At 60.3% G+C, this 17,021-nt stretch overlaps 1 protein-coding gene across 1 annotated transcript in view; it reads left to right on the forward strand.

The window, feature by feature from the left end:
* Positions 1–5,084, forward strand: part of CAPN15 (calpain 15) — a 69,304-nt gene extending 64,220 nt beyond the window's left edge. Inside the window, exons 8-12 of the mRNA XM_065412659.1 lie at positions 1,439–1,600; positions 2,471–2,740; positions 3,526–3,649; positions 4,351–4,529; positions 4,907–5,084. Of these exons, the coding sequence (XP_065268731.1) occupies positions 1,439–1,600; positions 2,471–2,740; positions 3,526–3,649; positions 4,351–4,529; positions 4,907–5,084 (913 nt within the window). The remainder of the gene's footprint in view (positions 1–1,438; positions 1,601–2,470; positions 2,741–3,525; positions 3,650–4,350; positions 4,530–4,906) is intronic.
* Positions 5,085–17,021: the final 11,937 nt, after the last annotated feature.

Genomic DNA, 17,021 nt, shown 5'->3' on the forward strand with positions numbered 1-17,021 from the left:
ATCAGACTCTGCTGCCATCTGCACTGAGAGTCCAGCTTCAAAAAAAGCCAAGATAGGCAGAGCTTGGCTGAGTGGCAGCTGGGGGTGGGAGGGTACTGAGGTTTGTGTGGGACGAGGGAGGTGGCTTAAAGGGAAGGAGAAGGGGCAACAGGATAAAATTACAAAAGGGAAAATTTAGCCCCTAAATCAGGAAAAAACTGGCTGCTCCTGAGCTCTCTCAGAGCTTCTCGAGGGGCGTGGGGGAAGCCGCCACTTGGGACAGGACACAGCTCTGGAGAAATCCTGAGGGCTGAACCCTGCCCTGCCCTGCCCCCGGGCTCCCGTGTACTCCACGGCAAGGCAAGCCCAGAGCCTGTGGAGAGGACCCCTGGGTTCCCATGGCAGCCTGGGGCCGAGGCTCATGAGCGTGGGTAGTTGGGCACAAGGTCAGACATGGACAGATACACAGACTGCATTAAAATGCCCCATTCGGAGTCAGCAGTAAATGCTCCAGGGGCTGGGAGGTCTCTGAGCTAAGACAATCCTCGCTAGCCCCTCTGGCCAGTGTTGGCTCCCGCCCGTGATCCCCGTGGGTACAGTATGTGGTGCAGGGTCAGACCTGGCCAGTGTTGGGATGGGGAGTCCTGCCTGTCTCCTGCCAGATGTGCTGCTGGCGATTCATGGGCCCAGGCCAGTGATGTGTGCCACCTTAGAGGAGACTTAAACCCGAGTGCCTGGTTGTTTGTGGGCCTTCAGGGCCTCAGGGGCAGGGCTGGCAGGGTCTGGTGCAGCGCTGGCTGGGCTGTGCCCACATCACCTGTCCCTTGCCAAGCGCGGTGCTTTGGCGCCACCTAGTGGTGATCAGCGTGCCGGCTCCTGAAGGGGGAATCCTCTCTCTCTAAAACACCTCTAGCCCCTCATGGTCCTTTAAGGCTCTTGGCGTCGGGGCAGGGGCTGTACTAGTTTGGGGAAGAGCCATTTAGTCCCCCAGTGCTGCTCTCCTTTGTTTCTGCCGCTCCCTCCCTCTTTCCCACCCGCTCCTTGCCTCTTCCACCGGGAATGCCAGGGGCTGGGGAGCCCGGGCCAGGTCTCCATGGGCAATCCCTGTAGCACCCCCTGCTGGCCACCCCGTCGGGCTCTGGCTCCAGCCTGGGAGCCGTGCAAGGAGAGGGGCTGAGCGTGTTGGCTGGGGCGAGTCTGGCCTGGCCCCTGCTCACTGGGAAGCCCCTCTCCATTGCAGAGGATGTGGATCGTGCCACCCTGACCCACCCCTGGTGTGGCTCCTGTCCGTGGGTAGCCATCTGCATCCTCCTTGGAGGTGCTCTATTGCCCAGCGGTGGGTAGGGTGGGGCTGGATCCACTCACCAAGGCCCTGGTGCAGCCTGGGTTTGCAAGCCCCAGTCCAGCCATGGCTGCCGTTGCCTGGAACTGACGCCGGCTTTGGCCCCACTCCTGGCAGATACTTTGACTCGGTGGATATCTGCAAGCTCCACTCAGACTGGCACGAGGTTCGGGTGCAGGGGACCTTCCCCAACAAGGCCAGTGGACCCGTGACGGTGACCTCGCTGACGGTGCTGGAGCGTGCTGCGTTGGAGTTCGCCCTCTTCCAGGAGGGCAGCAGGTGAGGCAGGGAAACCAGGTCTGGCACTTGGGCAAGGAACAATGCCTTGGATCTAGTTCAGACAAGCAGTGCAGGGGGGAACAGGTCTGGGAGCCAGGAGTCTGAGGTTCCATTCTCAGCTCTGCCCCTTGCCCCTGGGTGACCATGGGCAAGTCACTGCCATGCTCTGGGCCTCAGTTTCCCCACTGTAAATGGGGATAATAATCCTGCCCTGCCATTAACATTTGCAAAGCTCTTTGGGATCCTTGTTCAAGTGGTGCTGGCGACAGGCCAGCTGTTGTTATTCCCTGACTGTCCAAAGCAGCCTGGGCTGGGAATGGCCCGGATCAGCATTTCCCCCAGCAATCTCCCAGCCTCCCTCCTGGGGCTGGCTTGGGAAGGCGGCTCTGCTGCGATGCCTCGGCGCTGATTACTGCGGATGAGAACAGGGCCTGGCAGGAAGCGCTCTGCCCCATCTGCTGGCGGCGGGTGTAAAGCACTGACTCGGTGCAGGAGACACATGAAGGGGAAAGATCACCAAGATCTGTGTCTCCCTCTGCCTGAGCTGTCTGCAAGCAGGAGGGGTTTGTGTCAGGCAAAGGGCACCTGGGCACCAGGGGGAGCCTTTCTTGGGTACACACTTGCCCCCTGTAGCCCTACCCTGGATTATAGAGCTATGCCTGCAAAGCACTCTGGCTGCTGCTAGGGGGCGCTTCTGCCATGCTTTCCCCAGGCCCAGCTGGTGGATCTGTTCTGCTTGACCTGTCCTGCTCACGGCAGCACAGCTCACCTTGGCAGTAAAGCCATATCCCCTGGTTAGAGCCTCCCCATCCGGGTGGGCAGGGGCATGGCTGGCGCAGTCCTGACTTCTTCCCCCCCCTCCCCCGGCAGGCGCTCCGACACGGTGGACAGCCACTTGCTGGACCTGTGCATTATGGTGTTCCGCGCCACCTTCACCAGCGGGAACAAGCTGAGCCTGGGCCGGCTGGTGGCCCACAGCAAGCGGGCGGTGAAGAAGTTTGTGAACTGCGACGTCATGCTGGAGCCGGGCGAGTATGCTGTCGTGTGCTGTGCCTTCAACCACTGGAATGCCCCGCTGCCGGGCACGTCCTCTGGCCAGGGTGAGGCCCCAGGCGCGCTCCCGGCTCGGCACACCAGCCCGCTGAGCGTGCCCTGCAGGGAGGGGCTGTGGGTCTGGCTGCACTGCCGCCTCGATCCTGTGCTGCAGGCAGGGGCAGGGGGGTTGGGGGGGCAGTGGTATCTCCGTGTGGCTTCCCCCATTGGCTGGGCATGTCCCTGCAGCCTGCCCTGAGGGGCTGTGGGGTGGGTGAGTCGGAGAGGGAAGGTAGCTTGGCGAGAGTCCATGTCCTCGTCTCTCCAGCACTGCGCCCCATCTCCGTTTCATGAGACACAGGCGATCTCCTGTGATCTCACGGGGGAAAGAGGGCCACCGTCAGCACAGCTCACCCTGCCCTTCCCCAGCCTGGTACCTCCAGGCACAGAGATCCCTCTGCCAGGCCGAGTGCCCAATGCCAGCCCTGCCAGTCCTCTGCCTCCTAGGAGCTCCCCCAGAGCCAGCTGTGCCAGCAGTTGGCTAATGAGTCACCTCCAATCACTGCAGACTGACTCAAGAATTTCCTGTTCCAGGCGCTATGTGACTTGGGCCAGTAACAGCGCCGCCCTGTGCCTCGGTTTCCCCTGTCCGGGGGTGACTAAGGCCTGTCCCAAGGGGGCTGTGATGTCTGTGGAGCTCGGCGAGGTGCTGGTGAAGGGAACAGGGTGCCCTGAGCAGCGTCCTGTCCCGAGCAGCAGGAGCTGAATTGGAATCTGATGGAGGAGCTGGATGCAGGGGGAAGCACTGGCAGTATCGCGGGGGCCGGGTGGCCTGGTGTGCCCCCTCATTGAACCATCTTTATATCCCCAGCCTCCAGCCCCCCCGCCGACAGCGCCAGCTACATCCTGGCCATCTACAGCTCCCGCCTGGTGATGGTGGAGCAGGTCGAGGCGCAGCCCACCACGCTGGCCGACGCCATCATCCTGCTGACCGAGAACAAGGGCGAGCGGCACGAGGTGGGTGCGGGGCCCAGCTGAGTCCCAAGCTGCTGGCTGACGGGTCGGTACACACGGGCTACCCCCGGGTCCATCTGTGCTGCAGCCTCCCAGCTCGGGAAGAGGGATGCACGCTAGCGGGCTGGAGCTAGCGCACTACAAATAACTGGGTGGATGTTGCAGCTCCAGCTGGCGCTCTGCCTGCTCGCCCCTAGCTTACCACTGCCCCCAGCTGGTGGCTCTTGCTTGTGGCTGGAGAGGGTCTCCCCTTTGCTGCAGGTTCTCTGTCCCTCTCCCACAGGGAGCCTGGCTAAGCTCAATCGTGTGCCCTGACCTCTGGGGGCCAGGTTTCCCTGCCAGGCGGGTAGGGCGGGCTGGTGGGAGGGCAGTGCCTGGCTGGCGGATCCCGCAGGCACCCTGCTTGGGGTGCATGGGGGTGTGAATGGGCTCAGTCCCTGGAGAGCAGGGAGGGCAGAGGATAGGGACACAGAGCATCCCTGCGCCTGCAGGATCATCCCTTCCTCCCCTGGGTGCTGAGGTGGGTAAATACTGGTGATGCATAGCGAGGGCAGGTGCCTTGGATAGCTTGGGGTGAGCAGGAGAGGCCGGCAGCTCTCTCTGGTTGGCAGGGTTCCTGTTGTGACAGCAGGCACTGACTCTGTGGCTCTGACACAGGGGCTGGGAGGGGCCTGCCCATCTGACTCTGCTGGTTGTCCCAGCAGGGCCGCGAGGGGATGACCTGCTACTACTTGACGCATGGCTGGGCGGGGCTGATCGTGGTGGTGGAGAACCGGCATCCCAAGTCCTACCTGCACGTCCAGTGTGACTGCACAGACAGCTTCAATGTGGTGTCCACGCGGGGCAGCCTGAAAACACAGGATAGCGTGCCACCGCTGCACAGGTGAGGGGCACCCCACCGGGGCAAAGGGCACCTCGGGGAATGCCAGGAATGAGGCTGCCATGTGACGGGGCCTGCAATGCCGGCCCAGACTGAGAGACCCCCCCACCGGGGCATGGCCTGGCGAGGGGATCAGGTGCCACCAGCCCGACCACAGAGACCCCCATGGGGCACGGGCTGGGCAGGGAATCTGGTGCCGGGGTGGCTGGGGCATGGGCTGGCGAGGGAGCCTAGCTTCCGGCCAAGCCCCCGAGCCCCATGGCCCTAGCAAGGCCCTGCATGAGGGAGCCCCACATAGGAGCACGTGTCTCTCAGTAGCTGCACCCATGGGCTGAGAGCAGGCTCTGGCCGCACCCCCACTGACCCCTCTCCCCCTGCAGACAGGTGCTGGTGATCCTCTCTCAGCTGGAAGGCAACGCCGGCTTCTCCATCACCCACCGCCTGGCGCACCGTAAAGCCGCCCAGGCCTTCCTCAATGACTGGATGGCAACGAAAGGGACCCACAACCCGCTGCTCACCCCTGAGGTGGCGGGGCTGCACGGGCCCCGGCCGCTATGACAACCAGCCCAGCCCTCCCTGCCCCTCTCCTGCTTCTGCCTTCTCGCTTTAACCAAGGCTCTGGCCCCGGCTGCTTCGGGCTGCTTCCCGACCCGGCGGTGCTGAGGCACCAGGGGGCAGCGCCACAGCATCCTGCCAAGCGCCTTTCCCTCAGGGCTGGGGATCCCCCCCCCCCGCTCCCCTCCCTGCCTCCGCACAACCCCCCTCCGCCAACGCACGCACTTTACAGGGAGCCGGGCGGGGGCAGTCTCAGGATCCTGGCCCTTCCCCCGCCCCTCCAGCGAATGCGCTTGGTCTGGAGGAATGGCCACCAATTGCCAGGGCAGCCGGGAGCCTTGGCCAGGCTGGGGGAGGAGAACGGGGGCGGGGAGGCAGGTTCCTTCCAAACCCTACGGCCACTCAGGACTCTGCTCCCCCCGCTAGCGTCAGGCACCTGATGCTGCAAAAAAACAATATACCTCTGACTGACGTCTGTCCGTCTGTGTGTGCTCCCTGCTGCCCGCCTGGCACCGTGGGGCCCGGCTCCAGGATGCCTGCCTGGATGCTGTGGAAGCAGGGCTGCAGCAAGCTGGTTGGAGCCCGGTGGAGCCGGCCTTGGGCCCTGCCTTGTCCTCCTGTTGGCTATTTGCCAGCAAAAGAGAATTGAGAGCTAGTGTGAGACCGAGCTCCTGGCAAGGACAGAGGCAGCCAGGGGGCCGGCCCAGCCGAAGTGGGCTCGCATGGGCTGTCGGGAAAGTGCTGCTGCTTTAAATGGCCATGGATGCATGGAATCGCCTCGGCCCGGCCTGGCCTGGGGCGCTGACATCTCTGCCTCCAGCTGCGTCTCATGCCAGTGGCTTGACAGGAGGCTGATGGTGAAGATCAGGGAGAGGAAGATCAGGCTGGGAATTTACATGACCTACAAATCTGGTAAAAGTTGCTGGTCAGTGCCCCCGCCTCTGATCTCTGTGCCCCCAAACCAACTCTGGGTAAAGCCTTATGCCCCAGAGGTTTCTGGGACCGGTAGTTTTTTGTCCCGTGGCCTGCAGGGGGATGTTTGTCCATTTTTCACCAGGACGAAGAACAGTGTTTGGGGGCAGCCCCCTCCTGCAGTGGGCAGAACAAGCCTGCTCGGAACTGCTTTTCTCCCTAGGAGTGGGGGTGGTGATTTCATTTGAAAAGCAGCTGTTAGTGTTTTACAAAGCGTCTTTTACCAAAATGGAGTGAAACAGCCCTTTTCTGCGCTGCGTTGTGAGACACGGGGCATGTGTGGGATTCCAGCCCCCACGCTCAGTGTGTGCGAGGAACACACATGTACTATGCAGTACTGGCCATGGGGAGCAGTGTTAGGAGAGAAGCCATGAGCCGTGCTGGAGAACCGTCCCCTGGCACTGACAGTCCAGCCTTCCCCAGCGCGCCTCTCAACCCCTGGCACCACTGCCCCAGCTGCTTAGGGAGGCCAGCCAGAGATGGCCTGACTACAGGCTGTCAGGCCTGATCCTGGCCTGCTGTGCACCAGGGAAGCCAACGGAGCTGCCGCTGCACAAATAATTGAGCTTGACTGATAGTTCAGTGGAGCACATGGCTGGGCCCAGGTGAAAGGCGCAGCTGGAGCGGGGATTCTCCAGGGCTATCAGTGTATGGGGTAGGTACAGCATAGCGGGTACACCAGCCAGCACTGGGGTTCGGACACAGGCTGGGGGCTGAGCAGACTTGCGCCCCTCCCCCATTGTTTGAAAGTTTTGCCATGCACTGACTTTTATTTTTTTTAAATGATCATTGCTTTGAACGGCCAATCAAATCCCAGCTGGTTTAGGCAGGGAATCCCTGCCCCCCAGATGCCCCACTCTGCAGGGGTCCCAGAGCTGCTGGTGGGGCAGGGGGTTCTGCCCAGGCACCTTGTGGGGTTTGCAGGGCAGAGGGAGCAGGGGCTGAGGGTCATGTCCAGAGCAGAGGCAGCGAGTCTGGAACGGCAGCAGACGCCTTGTGCAGTAGACGTCGTGGGGCCCGTTGGAGAGCGTGGGCATGGGGTATCATGGGAGTGACAGTGCAGTCCCTGGGGCCACTGGGTGCTAGCAGGAGATCTGTGCTCATGACTGATTAGCGAGGTGGGCCCAAGCCCCCCATGCTGCCACCTCTGTGTGTGGGATTCTGAGCTAGCCGGGTCCCATGGCAGGTGACTCCCCTGGCCCAGCAAAGCCTCTCCCCCATAGCAGGCCCTTTGACATGAAAATCCCAGGGCGGTTTTAACTCTGGTTTTCAGCTTTGCACTAATCTTCCCCCAAAGGCTCCTGGGAAATATTCTGTGTTTTTAGTGTGGGGGGGGGGGGGGCGATGCTCAGACGGAATCAGCCCTAGCTCAGCCCTGGAGCCACCCATTTCATTTGCCTGCCCTTATTAACATGATGCTTTTCCGAGGTCCTGAAACAGGCGCTCGGTCCCATGGCAGTCAGGCCTCTGGTCAGATTCTCCAGCACAGGAAGGCCTGAGGCCTGCCCAGGTAGCTTGCCAGGCTGTCCCCCTGAGCAGTCGTCTCACCCTGAGAGATCAGCTGTGCTGTAGAGACCCAGACTGGGGGCAGACTGGCGTTCTGCTGGGCACCGAGGGGGTTGGCAGTGCCAAGGCTTATTTTGACCCCAGGTTTTACGTTTCCCCTCCAGGCTGTGAGCGTGGGACACTTCTCTCCTCCCTTCTGTTTTTATGGTCTGCACTGTGCTCCTTGGGAAGGAGGGAGGTGGGAATGGGGGATCCCTGCTGTGGGGATATTGCCCCTTCATGTGTGCTGCCTTTCAGACCCTGTTGGCCCCCCTATGGCAGGGAGCAGCTGAGCCAAGCTCTGTTATTTGTAGTTTTTATTTGTCAAACGATCTGTTCTGTTCTTTCCTTTCCTCCTTTGGACGATTCCGTCCTTTTCTTTTCTCTCTCTCTCTCTCTGAGCTGTGAATATTTTTAACCCTGTAAATACTGTCCAGCTCTTATGAAACACAGGTTATTTTATCAATTGTAAATCAGATCTGTAATCCCTGTATGATACAAATTATCCATGGGTGGTTTTCAAACTCAGGTTCCAATGGACCAAATAAAGTTTTGTTTTTTAATTAAGCCCCTCGTTTACTCTATGTTGTTATTTGTGTAGGTCATTTTCAGTCATACACTTGGAAGCTGTCACGGACTCACAGATCGTGCCCACTCTTGGCCCCGTGCGGTCCGTGGGGGGTGCCCCTTTTAGTGAGACAGCCCTTCTCGGGGGTCCACTCTCTCTCGGGGTCAGGCCCCTCCACCTCTTGGAGCCGCACCTCTCTGAGGGCAGGTCTTCACTACGGGGGGGGGGGGGGGGGGGGTCAATTTAAGATACGCAAATTCAGCTACGCAATTAGCGTAGCTGAATTCGACGTATCGCAGCCGACTTACCCCGCTGTAAGGACGGCGGCAAAATCGACCTCCGCGGCTTCCCGTCGACGGCGCTTACTCCCACCTCCGCTGGTGGAGTAAGAGCGTCGATTCGGGGATCGATTGTCGCGTCCCGACGAGACGCGATAATTCGATCCCCGAGAGGTCGATTTCTACCCGCCGATTCAGGCGGGTAGTGTAGACCTAGCCTGAGCCTTAGCACGTCTGTCTCTGCCGTGGGCCCCCTCGGGGAGTCCACTCGCTCTGGACCCCCCGGGCCTCCACCCCCGAAGGGGTTGATGCCATCCTGTTCTCTAGACCGGAGTGACTCTCAGCCAGCATGAAACAGGAGGGTTTATTGAGAGTTGAACACAGCACGGGAAACTCTCAGGGCCTCAGGCCTGACCTCCCTCAGCCCAGCACATCCCAGTCTCTCTGCATCCAGGTGGGCTCTGCCTGCTCCCCCTCTCCAGCCCAGAGCCCCCCTGCTCCCAGCTGGGCATCTGAGATCACCGACCCCAGGCCCCGCCTCTGTCCATTGTCTTCTCTCCAGGTAAACAGGGTTGTAAACCGGGGCCTCCTCTCCTCGCTTCTGTCCTCTGGCTGGAACCGGCTGGTTAGGTCACTGGGTCCTCACTCTGCAGCCCATTGTCTGCCCACTGGCCAGAACTGGCTGCGTCTCCTCAGCTGGGCCTCCGGGTCACCAGGTCACCGGTCGCTGGGGTATCCATCCTCCCGGCCATCGGCTGGGTCCCCAAGTCCTCTCTCTGGTCCTCTGCAAAACACACTCCCTCTCCCCTCACCTCGTTAAACCAGTAACACCCAGGGAAACTGAGTCCCACCCCCTCCGCATGCAAACCATTGAAACTCCACAGAAAACAAGAAACCCCGCCACTTCGTCACATCTCTCCCCTCTTCGAGGCTGAACGGAGCAGGGTCACTTAGCCAGTGACCTGGGGAAGTTCAGGGTCCCCGCCCCGCGATAAAGCATCCGCTATAACATTGGCACTCCCCCTCACATGGACCACCTCCATGTCATAACCCTGGAGGAGCAGGGCCCACCTCAGCAGCTTGGCATTAGCCCCTTTCATTTGGTGCAGCCACGTCAGGGGCGAATGGTCGGTGTACACGGTGAAGCGCCGCCCAAATAGATATGGCTGCAGTTTTTTAAGGGCCCACACCATGGCCAAGCATTCCTTCTCTATGGCCGCATAGTGCTGCTCCCGGGGCAGCAGCAGCTTGCTCAGGTACACAATGGGGTGTCTCTCCCCCTTAGTATCAGTTTGCATCAGTACCGCCCCCAGCACTGTGTCCGAGGCATCGGTGAACACCAGGAAGGGTTTGTTAAAATCCAGGTTTACCAGCACCGGGCCCTGGATAAGTGCCCCCTTCAGCGCACAGAGAGCCCTCTGGCACTGCTCAGTCCAGACCACCTTGTCCGGCTTTCCCTTTCGACACAGCTCCGTGAGGGGTGCTGCCAGGGAGCTAAAGTGGGGCACAAACCTCCGGTAGTACCCCGCCATCCCAATGAAAGCCTGGACCTGCTTCTTAGTCTGGGGGGGCGGGCCAGGCCTTGATTGCCTCCACTTTGGCCAGCTCCGGCTTCAGGTGGCCACCCCCAACCTTGTGGCCCAGGTATAAAACCTCTGCCATCCCCACCTTGCACTTTTCAGCTTTTATGGTCAGTCCTGCATCCTGGAGGCGACCCAGCACACTCTTCACCTGGGACACATGTTCCTCCCAGGTCTGGCTAAAGACACAGATATCGTCAATATACGCTAGAGCAAAGCCCTCCATCCCCCTTAGTAACTGATCCACCAGGCGCTGGAAGGTGGCAGGTGCCCCCTTGAGGCCGAAAGGCAGGACCAGGAACTCGAAGAGCCCTATTGGAGTGGTGAAGGCGGACTTCGCCCTGGCCTCCAGGTCCAAAGGCACCTGCCAGTAGCCTTTGGTAAGATCCATGGTAGTGAGGTACCAGGCACCCCCCAACTTGTCTAGGATCTCATCGGTCCTAGGCATGGGGTAGGCATCGGACACGGTAATGGCATTGAGCTTCCGATAGTCCACACAGAACCGGATCGACCCGTCCTTCTTGGGGACCAGCACCACGGGCGAGGCCCAGGGACTGGCGGACGGCTGGATCACCCCTAAAGCCAGCATGTCCCCGACCTCTCTCTCCAGGTCCTGGGCTGTTTTCCCAGTGACCCTGAATGGGGAACACCTGATGGGAGGGTTGGTTCCCGTCTCCACCCGGTGGACAGCCAGGTTAGTGAGCCCAGGCCGGCTGGAGAACAGCTGCCAGTATGAATGCAGCATGGCTCTGATCTCTGCCTGCTGGGCAGGGGTTAGCTGGTCTGAGAGGGGAATTGATTCTAGTGAGGGGTTAGCCCCGCCTCAGGGAGGAGTCCTCTCCTTTCTCCTCCCACTGCCCACACACAGCCAGCACCAACTTCTCCCTGTCCCAGTACGGCTTCATCATGTTGACGTGATACACCCGGTGGCTGTGAGCCCGGTTGGACAGTTCCACCACATAGTTCACCTCGTTTACTTGTCTGATGACCGTGAAGGGGCCGTCCCAGGCCGCTTGCAGCTTGTTCTTCCTCACGGGGATGAGGAGCATCACCTGATCCCCGGTAGCATATGAGCGGGCACGGGCTGAGCGGTCGTACTAGACCTTCTGCTTCCTCTGGGCCCTTGCTAGGTTCCCCCTAGCCAAGCCCATGAGCTCCACGAGCTTTTCCCGGAAAGTCAGTACATACTCTACCACTGATTCCCCATCGGGAGAGGCCTTTCCCTCCCACTCGGCCCTCATCAAGTCCAGGGGACCCCTCACCCTCCTTCCGTACAGCAACTCGAACAGGGAGAACCCTGTGGATTCCTGGGGCACTTCCCTATATGCGAACAGCAGGTGGGGTAAATACTTGTCCCAGTCCTGCGGGTGCTGGTCCATAAAGGTTTTCAGCATCCTCTTTAGGGTCCCATTGAACCTCTCCACCAGCCCGTTGGACTGAGGGTGGTAGGCTGAGGCCCAGGTGTGTCGGACCCCACACTTCTCCCACAAGCACTGGAGCAGGGTTGACATGAAGTTAGACCCCTGGTCTGTAAGGACCTCCTTGGGGAACCCCACTCTGCTGAAGATGGTCAGCAGCGTGTCTGCCACGGTGTCTGCCTCGATAAGAGGACAAGGCCACCGCCTCGGGGTAGCGTGTAGCAAAATCTACCACCACCAGGATGTATTTCTTCCCTGACCAGGTCACCCTGCTGAGGGGCCCCACTATGTCCACGGCCACCTTCTGGAAAGGCTCCTCTATGATAGGCAAAGGTCTCAGTGGGGCTTTACACTTATCCCGGGCCTTTCCCACCCTCTGGCAGGAGTCACAGGTCCTGCAATACTGTTGGACCGCGTCAAAGACCCCGGGCCAGTAAAAGTTCTGCAGCAGCCTCTGCCTGGTGCGCCAGATGCCCTGATGCCCCGAAAGGGGGATATCGTGGGCCAAGAACAACAGTTTGCGGCGGTACATCTGGGGAACCACTAGGGTTACCATTCGTCCGGATTCCCCCGGACATGTCCGGCTTTTTGAGCTAAAAATAGCGTCCGGGGGGAATTTGTAAATGTCTGGACTCCCCCCCCCCCCCCCCCCCCCGCAGAGCGCGCGCGGCTAACAGGGAAGGCCGGCCGGATGGTGCCACTTACATGGGGCTCCGACAGCCAGAGAGAGCCCCTCCTCCGCTTCCCCTGCAGCAGCGATCACTCCCTGCATTCGCAGATCACCTCGGGCAGTCTGGAGCTCCTCCCCCGCTCCTCCTGCCCAGCGTGCCGGGACGAACGGCTCAGGCCGTTCCTGAGCAAGTTCACAGAGACGTTAGGCGAAGGCCAACAACAAGGGGGCCAGAGGGTCAGAGAAGGGGCAGGGAGGGAGGTTCTGGAGGGGGCAGTCAAGAGACGGGAGGGGGTCGGGAGTTTGGGGGGGGCTTTCTGGGGGTGGGGGTGTGGATAAGGTTTTGGGCAGTCAGGGTACAGGTGGAGGTAGGGTCCTGGGGGGCAGTTAGGGTGGGGGGTCTTAGGAGGGGGCAGTCAGGGGACAAGGAGCGGGGGGTGTGTGTGTTTGGGAGTTCTGGGGGGGGGCTGTCAGGTGGCAGGGGTGGGGAGAGGGATCGGAGCAGTCAGGGGACAGGGAGCAGAGGGGTTTAGATGTGTCGGGAGTTCTGGGGGGGGGCTGTCAGGGGGTGGAGAGTGGTTGGATGGGGTGTGGGAGTCCCAGGGGTCTGTCTGGGGGTGGGGGTGTGGATAAGGGTTGGGGCAGTCAGGGTACAGGTAGGGGGTAGGGTCCTAGGGGGCCAGTTAGGATGGGGGGAGGGTCTCAGGAGGGGGCAGTCAGGGGACAAGAGGCAGGGAGGCTTAGGTAGGAGGTGGAGTCCTGGGGGGCAGTTAGGGGCAGGGGTCCCAGGAGGGGGCAGTCAGGGGACAAGGAGCGGGGGGAGGGTTGGGGGTTCTGAGGGGGGGATGTGGGAGGGGCAGGGGCGGGGCTAGAGCAGGACGGGGGCGGGGCTCCTCCCGTCCTCTTTTTTGCTTACTGAAATATGGTAACCCTAGGAACCACCAGCTGCCTCCCGACTTTCCAAGATTCAGTTCGCCCTGAACCAGTCCATTCCCGGTACAGGAATCCCCTCTCCCACAGGAATCGCTCCCGGCGGTCCTCCCCCTGGGACCCAGCACTGTCGTGGCTAGCCAGGGCCCTCAGTTTCTCCAGGGAGGGATCCACCTGCAGCTCCGTTTGGAATTCAGCTGCTGGGTCTGAGGATACAGCCCTGGATGGTGGAGCCTCAGTTTCCCCACCCTGGGACGGAGGCTCCGGCCCAGCCCTGTCGAGCCCTACCCTCGGCGCTTCAGCCCCCCCCCCCCTCGGGAGGTCCCGCGCCCCTCGCTGGCTCTGGCTCCGGGTAAGGACCAGGGCGCTATGAGTGCCATCCAGCCAGTTCTCCAAGTCATTACCCATTAGCACCTCGGTAGGCAGGTGGTCGTGCACCCCGACCTCTTTGGGTCCCTCCTTAGCCCTCCATTTCAGGTGTATCCTCGCTACAGGCACCTTGACGGGGGGGCCCCAAACACTCCCCTCAGGGTCAGGTAGGCATTGGGCACTAGCTGGTCTGGGTCCACCACCTCGGACCGCGCCTGCGTCACCTCTGCACCCGTGTCCCAGAACCCCTGGACGCGTCTTCCCCCCACCTCAATGGGGATGATGTGGCGAGTGTCCCCCGGGGCCTGTCCCACGCTCACCCGGCGGATTGGGTACGGGTGCTCTGGACCTGGGGCCCCGCCTTCCCCTGCTGGCCTGGCCTGGCGGTCCCCTCCCCCAGCACACCCCTCTCGACTGCAGCCCCTGGGCCCGGCGGTGCCCCCTCTCGGTGGGCTTCCACCCAGTTAACACCCCGCGGGTTCTGCTTGGCCGCCATTTCCTTCATCTTCAGGCACTGTGCCACCTTGTGCCCCTTTTGGCCACAGTAATTACACCTCATGTCCCTCAAGTCCCACGAGGGGGGTCGCCCCGCCCCGGCAGTCCCGGGCACCCCTGAGTTGGGTTTCCTGGAGTCCCACCTTTGAGAGGGCTCAGGGTGACTCCCCTTATGAGTCCCTGATGTGGGTCTCCCCCCTGCCCCCGATCTACTGTCCATGAACTCATCTGCCAGCGCCCCTGCACTGCACAGATCTTTGGGCTTCTGGTCCACTAGCCACATCTTAAGGTCCGGAGGGCAGATGTCATACAGCTGCTCCAACCCCACCAGGTTATACACGTCCTCTGCAGTAGTGGCCCCTGCGCCCTTCCCCCCCTTGCGGAGATATTCCCCCAGCAAGTTGGTGACCTCCTTGTAAGAGACACCTGGGGTCTTGCGCACACCCCAGAATCGTTTCCTGTATGCCTCGGGGGTCAGTTCAAACTTCAGCAGCAAAGCCTGTTTGAACAGGTTGTAGTCCCCCGTCCCAACACCATCCATTTGGCTGAACGCCTGTATGGCTTTGGGACCCAGCAGGGGGGTCAGACAGCGAAGCCTGTCTGCGGGGTCAATCTGGTTCAGTTCACAAGCCTTCTCAAAGGCTGTGAGGTAGGCATCAATATCCCCCCCCTCCTCGAACTGGGGCAGCAGTTTGGTGTCTAGATTCCCCACACCACTGGCGTCTCGGGGCCCTTCCCCACTTATCCCGTGGCAGGCCCTCTTGGCCCGCCTCTCGTCCATCTCCAACTCGTGCTTCCGCTGTTCTACACGGTCCGCTCGTTCTCTCTCTCTGTCCACCAGCCTCCGATCCTCTAGCTCCAGCTCCTTTGCTTTCAGCTGCAGCTCCAATCTCCGCAGCTCCTCTAGGGAGGGACCTGACTGGGGTCTCCCTGTACTGACTGGGGAGTCAGGTCTGACCCACTCCCGGTCACTACACAGACTGCCCCCACGGCTACTCCCCGGCTCTCCGGGCACCCCGGGAGCCCCCCTGGGGTCTGGAGCCTGTGCCTCAGACGGGTCATTCTCTACAAGCTGAGCAATCAGCCGCTCCTTAGTGAGCCTCCCCACGCTCAGCCCCCTCTCCCTGCAGAGACGTGCCAGGTCGCTCTTACGGAGCTGGTTATAGGCCATTTCCAGGCTGGTTCCGTTCAATACCCTCGTTCTATCGCTGGCAGCCACTCACTGTGAAGCGCCTGCGCCCGCAGCCAACGTCTACAGGGTGCATCCACGAAACATCCCACTTCTGACACCACATTGTCACGGACTCACAGATCGTGCCCACTCTTGGCCCCGTGCGGTCCGTGGGGGGTGCCACTTTTAGTGAGACAGCCCTTCTCGGGGGTCCACTCTCTCTTGGGGTCAGGCCCCTCCACCTCCTGGAGCCGCACCTCTCTGAGCCTTAGCACGTCTGTCTCTGCCGTGGGCCCCCTCGGGGAGTCCACTCGCTCTGGACCCCCCGGGCCTCCACCCCCGAAGGGGTGGATGCCACCCTGTTCTCTAGACCGGAGTGACTCTCAGCCAGCATGAAACAGGAGGGTTTATTGAGAGTTGAACACAGCACAGGAAACTCTCAGGGCCTCAGGCCTGGCCTCCCTCAGCCCAGCACATCCCAGTCTCTCTGCATCCAGGTGGGCTCTGCCTGCTCCCCCTCTCCAGCCTAGAGCCCCCCTGCTCCCAGCTGGGCATCTGAGATCACCGGCCCCAGGCCCCGCCTCTGTCCATTGTCTTCTCTCCAGGTAAACAAGGTTGTAAACTGGGGCCTCCTCTCCTCGCTTCTGTCCTCTGGCTGGAACCGGCTGGTTAGGTCACTGGGTCCTCACTCTGCAGCCCATTGTCCGCCCACTGGCCAGAACTGGCTGCGTCTCCTCAGCTGGGCCTCCGGGTCACCAGGTCGCCAGGTCACCGGTCGCTGGGGTATCCATCCTCCCGGCCATCGGCTGGGTCCCCAAGTCCTCTCTCCGGTCCTCTGCAAAACACACTCCCTCTCCCCTCACCTCGTTAAACCAGTAACACCCAGGGAAACTGAGTCCCACCCCCTCCGCATGCAAACCATTGAAACTCCACAGAAAACAAGAAAACCCCCCACTTCGTCACAGAAGCCCACACTGGGAAGCAGGGTTTGCTATGTTTTGTACAAGAAAAATGAAATTGAAAGCTTAAAACTAAGAGGAAATGACTTCACACTGTGCACAGTTAGCCTGTGGAATTCATTGCCACAAGATGTCACAGAGGCCAAGAACCTAGCAAGATTCAAAGAGGGACTGGACACATCTAGGGATAACATGAGTATCTAGAGCTGTTATAGTAAACATTAAAAACTAAACAAGAGTTTGGGGAGGAAATATAAACACTCATGCTTCAGGGCACAAGTCAACCTCTCCATAATGGGGGTCAGGAGGAAACTTTCCCTGAGGGTTTGTTATCCCATAACTGCTACTGCAGGGTTTCTCCTATCTTCCTCTAAAGCAGCTAGTACTGAGACTGGATGCTGATGTAGATGAACCCTTGGTCTGAGTTCTGGCAGTTCCTACAATTCACCAATTTTATGGTTCTTCTTCCTCAAATTTTCCAAATCCTGTGAATTCTGAACTTTAGTTAATAAATTCGTGGCCTGCTGGGATGGCACAGTGATGTGGCTGGGTGGGTATGGTGCTGACCTGGGAAGCAGGAGAGGAGGGTTCTATTCCTGGCTCTCTGGGTGACCTTGGGCAAGAGCCTGCCTCACTCTGTGCCTCCGTTTCCCCATCTGTATAATGGGAATAATGATACCTTTGTAAAGAGCTGTGGGCCCTAAAGAGTTGGCAGGACATAAATGCTATGTGGTATTATAACTGTGCTGCACCCTGTTGTCACTTGAAGCCTCACTGCAACAAAAAGGACTGAATTTGGATCTGTCCTGCCCCGAGCTAAGAGAGAATTCCTGGTAGCTAGTAGCATAGGGCCTGTGCAGCAGTGCTAATTCTGTCCATTAGAGGGTAGCAGTAACACACCAGCAGCTTGCCATGTCTGTTATTGCTATGTTCCTTAACTGGCCCGTGGATCAGGCCAGCAGCCTCATGCCGCTCTGGTTCTTTT

Source organism: Emys orbicularis, chromosome 10 (assembly GCF_028017835.1).
Source record: "Emys orbicularis isolate rEmyOrb1 chromosome 10, rEmyOrb1.hap1, whole genome shotgun sequence".
NCBI lineage: Eukaryota > Metazoa > Chordata > Testudines > Emydidae > Emys > Emys orbicularis.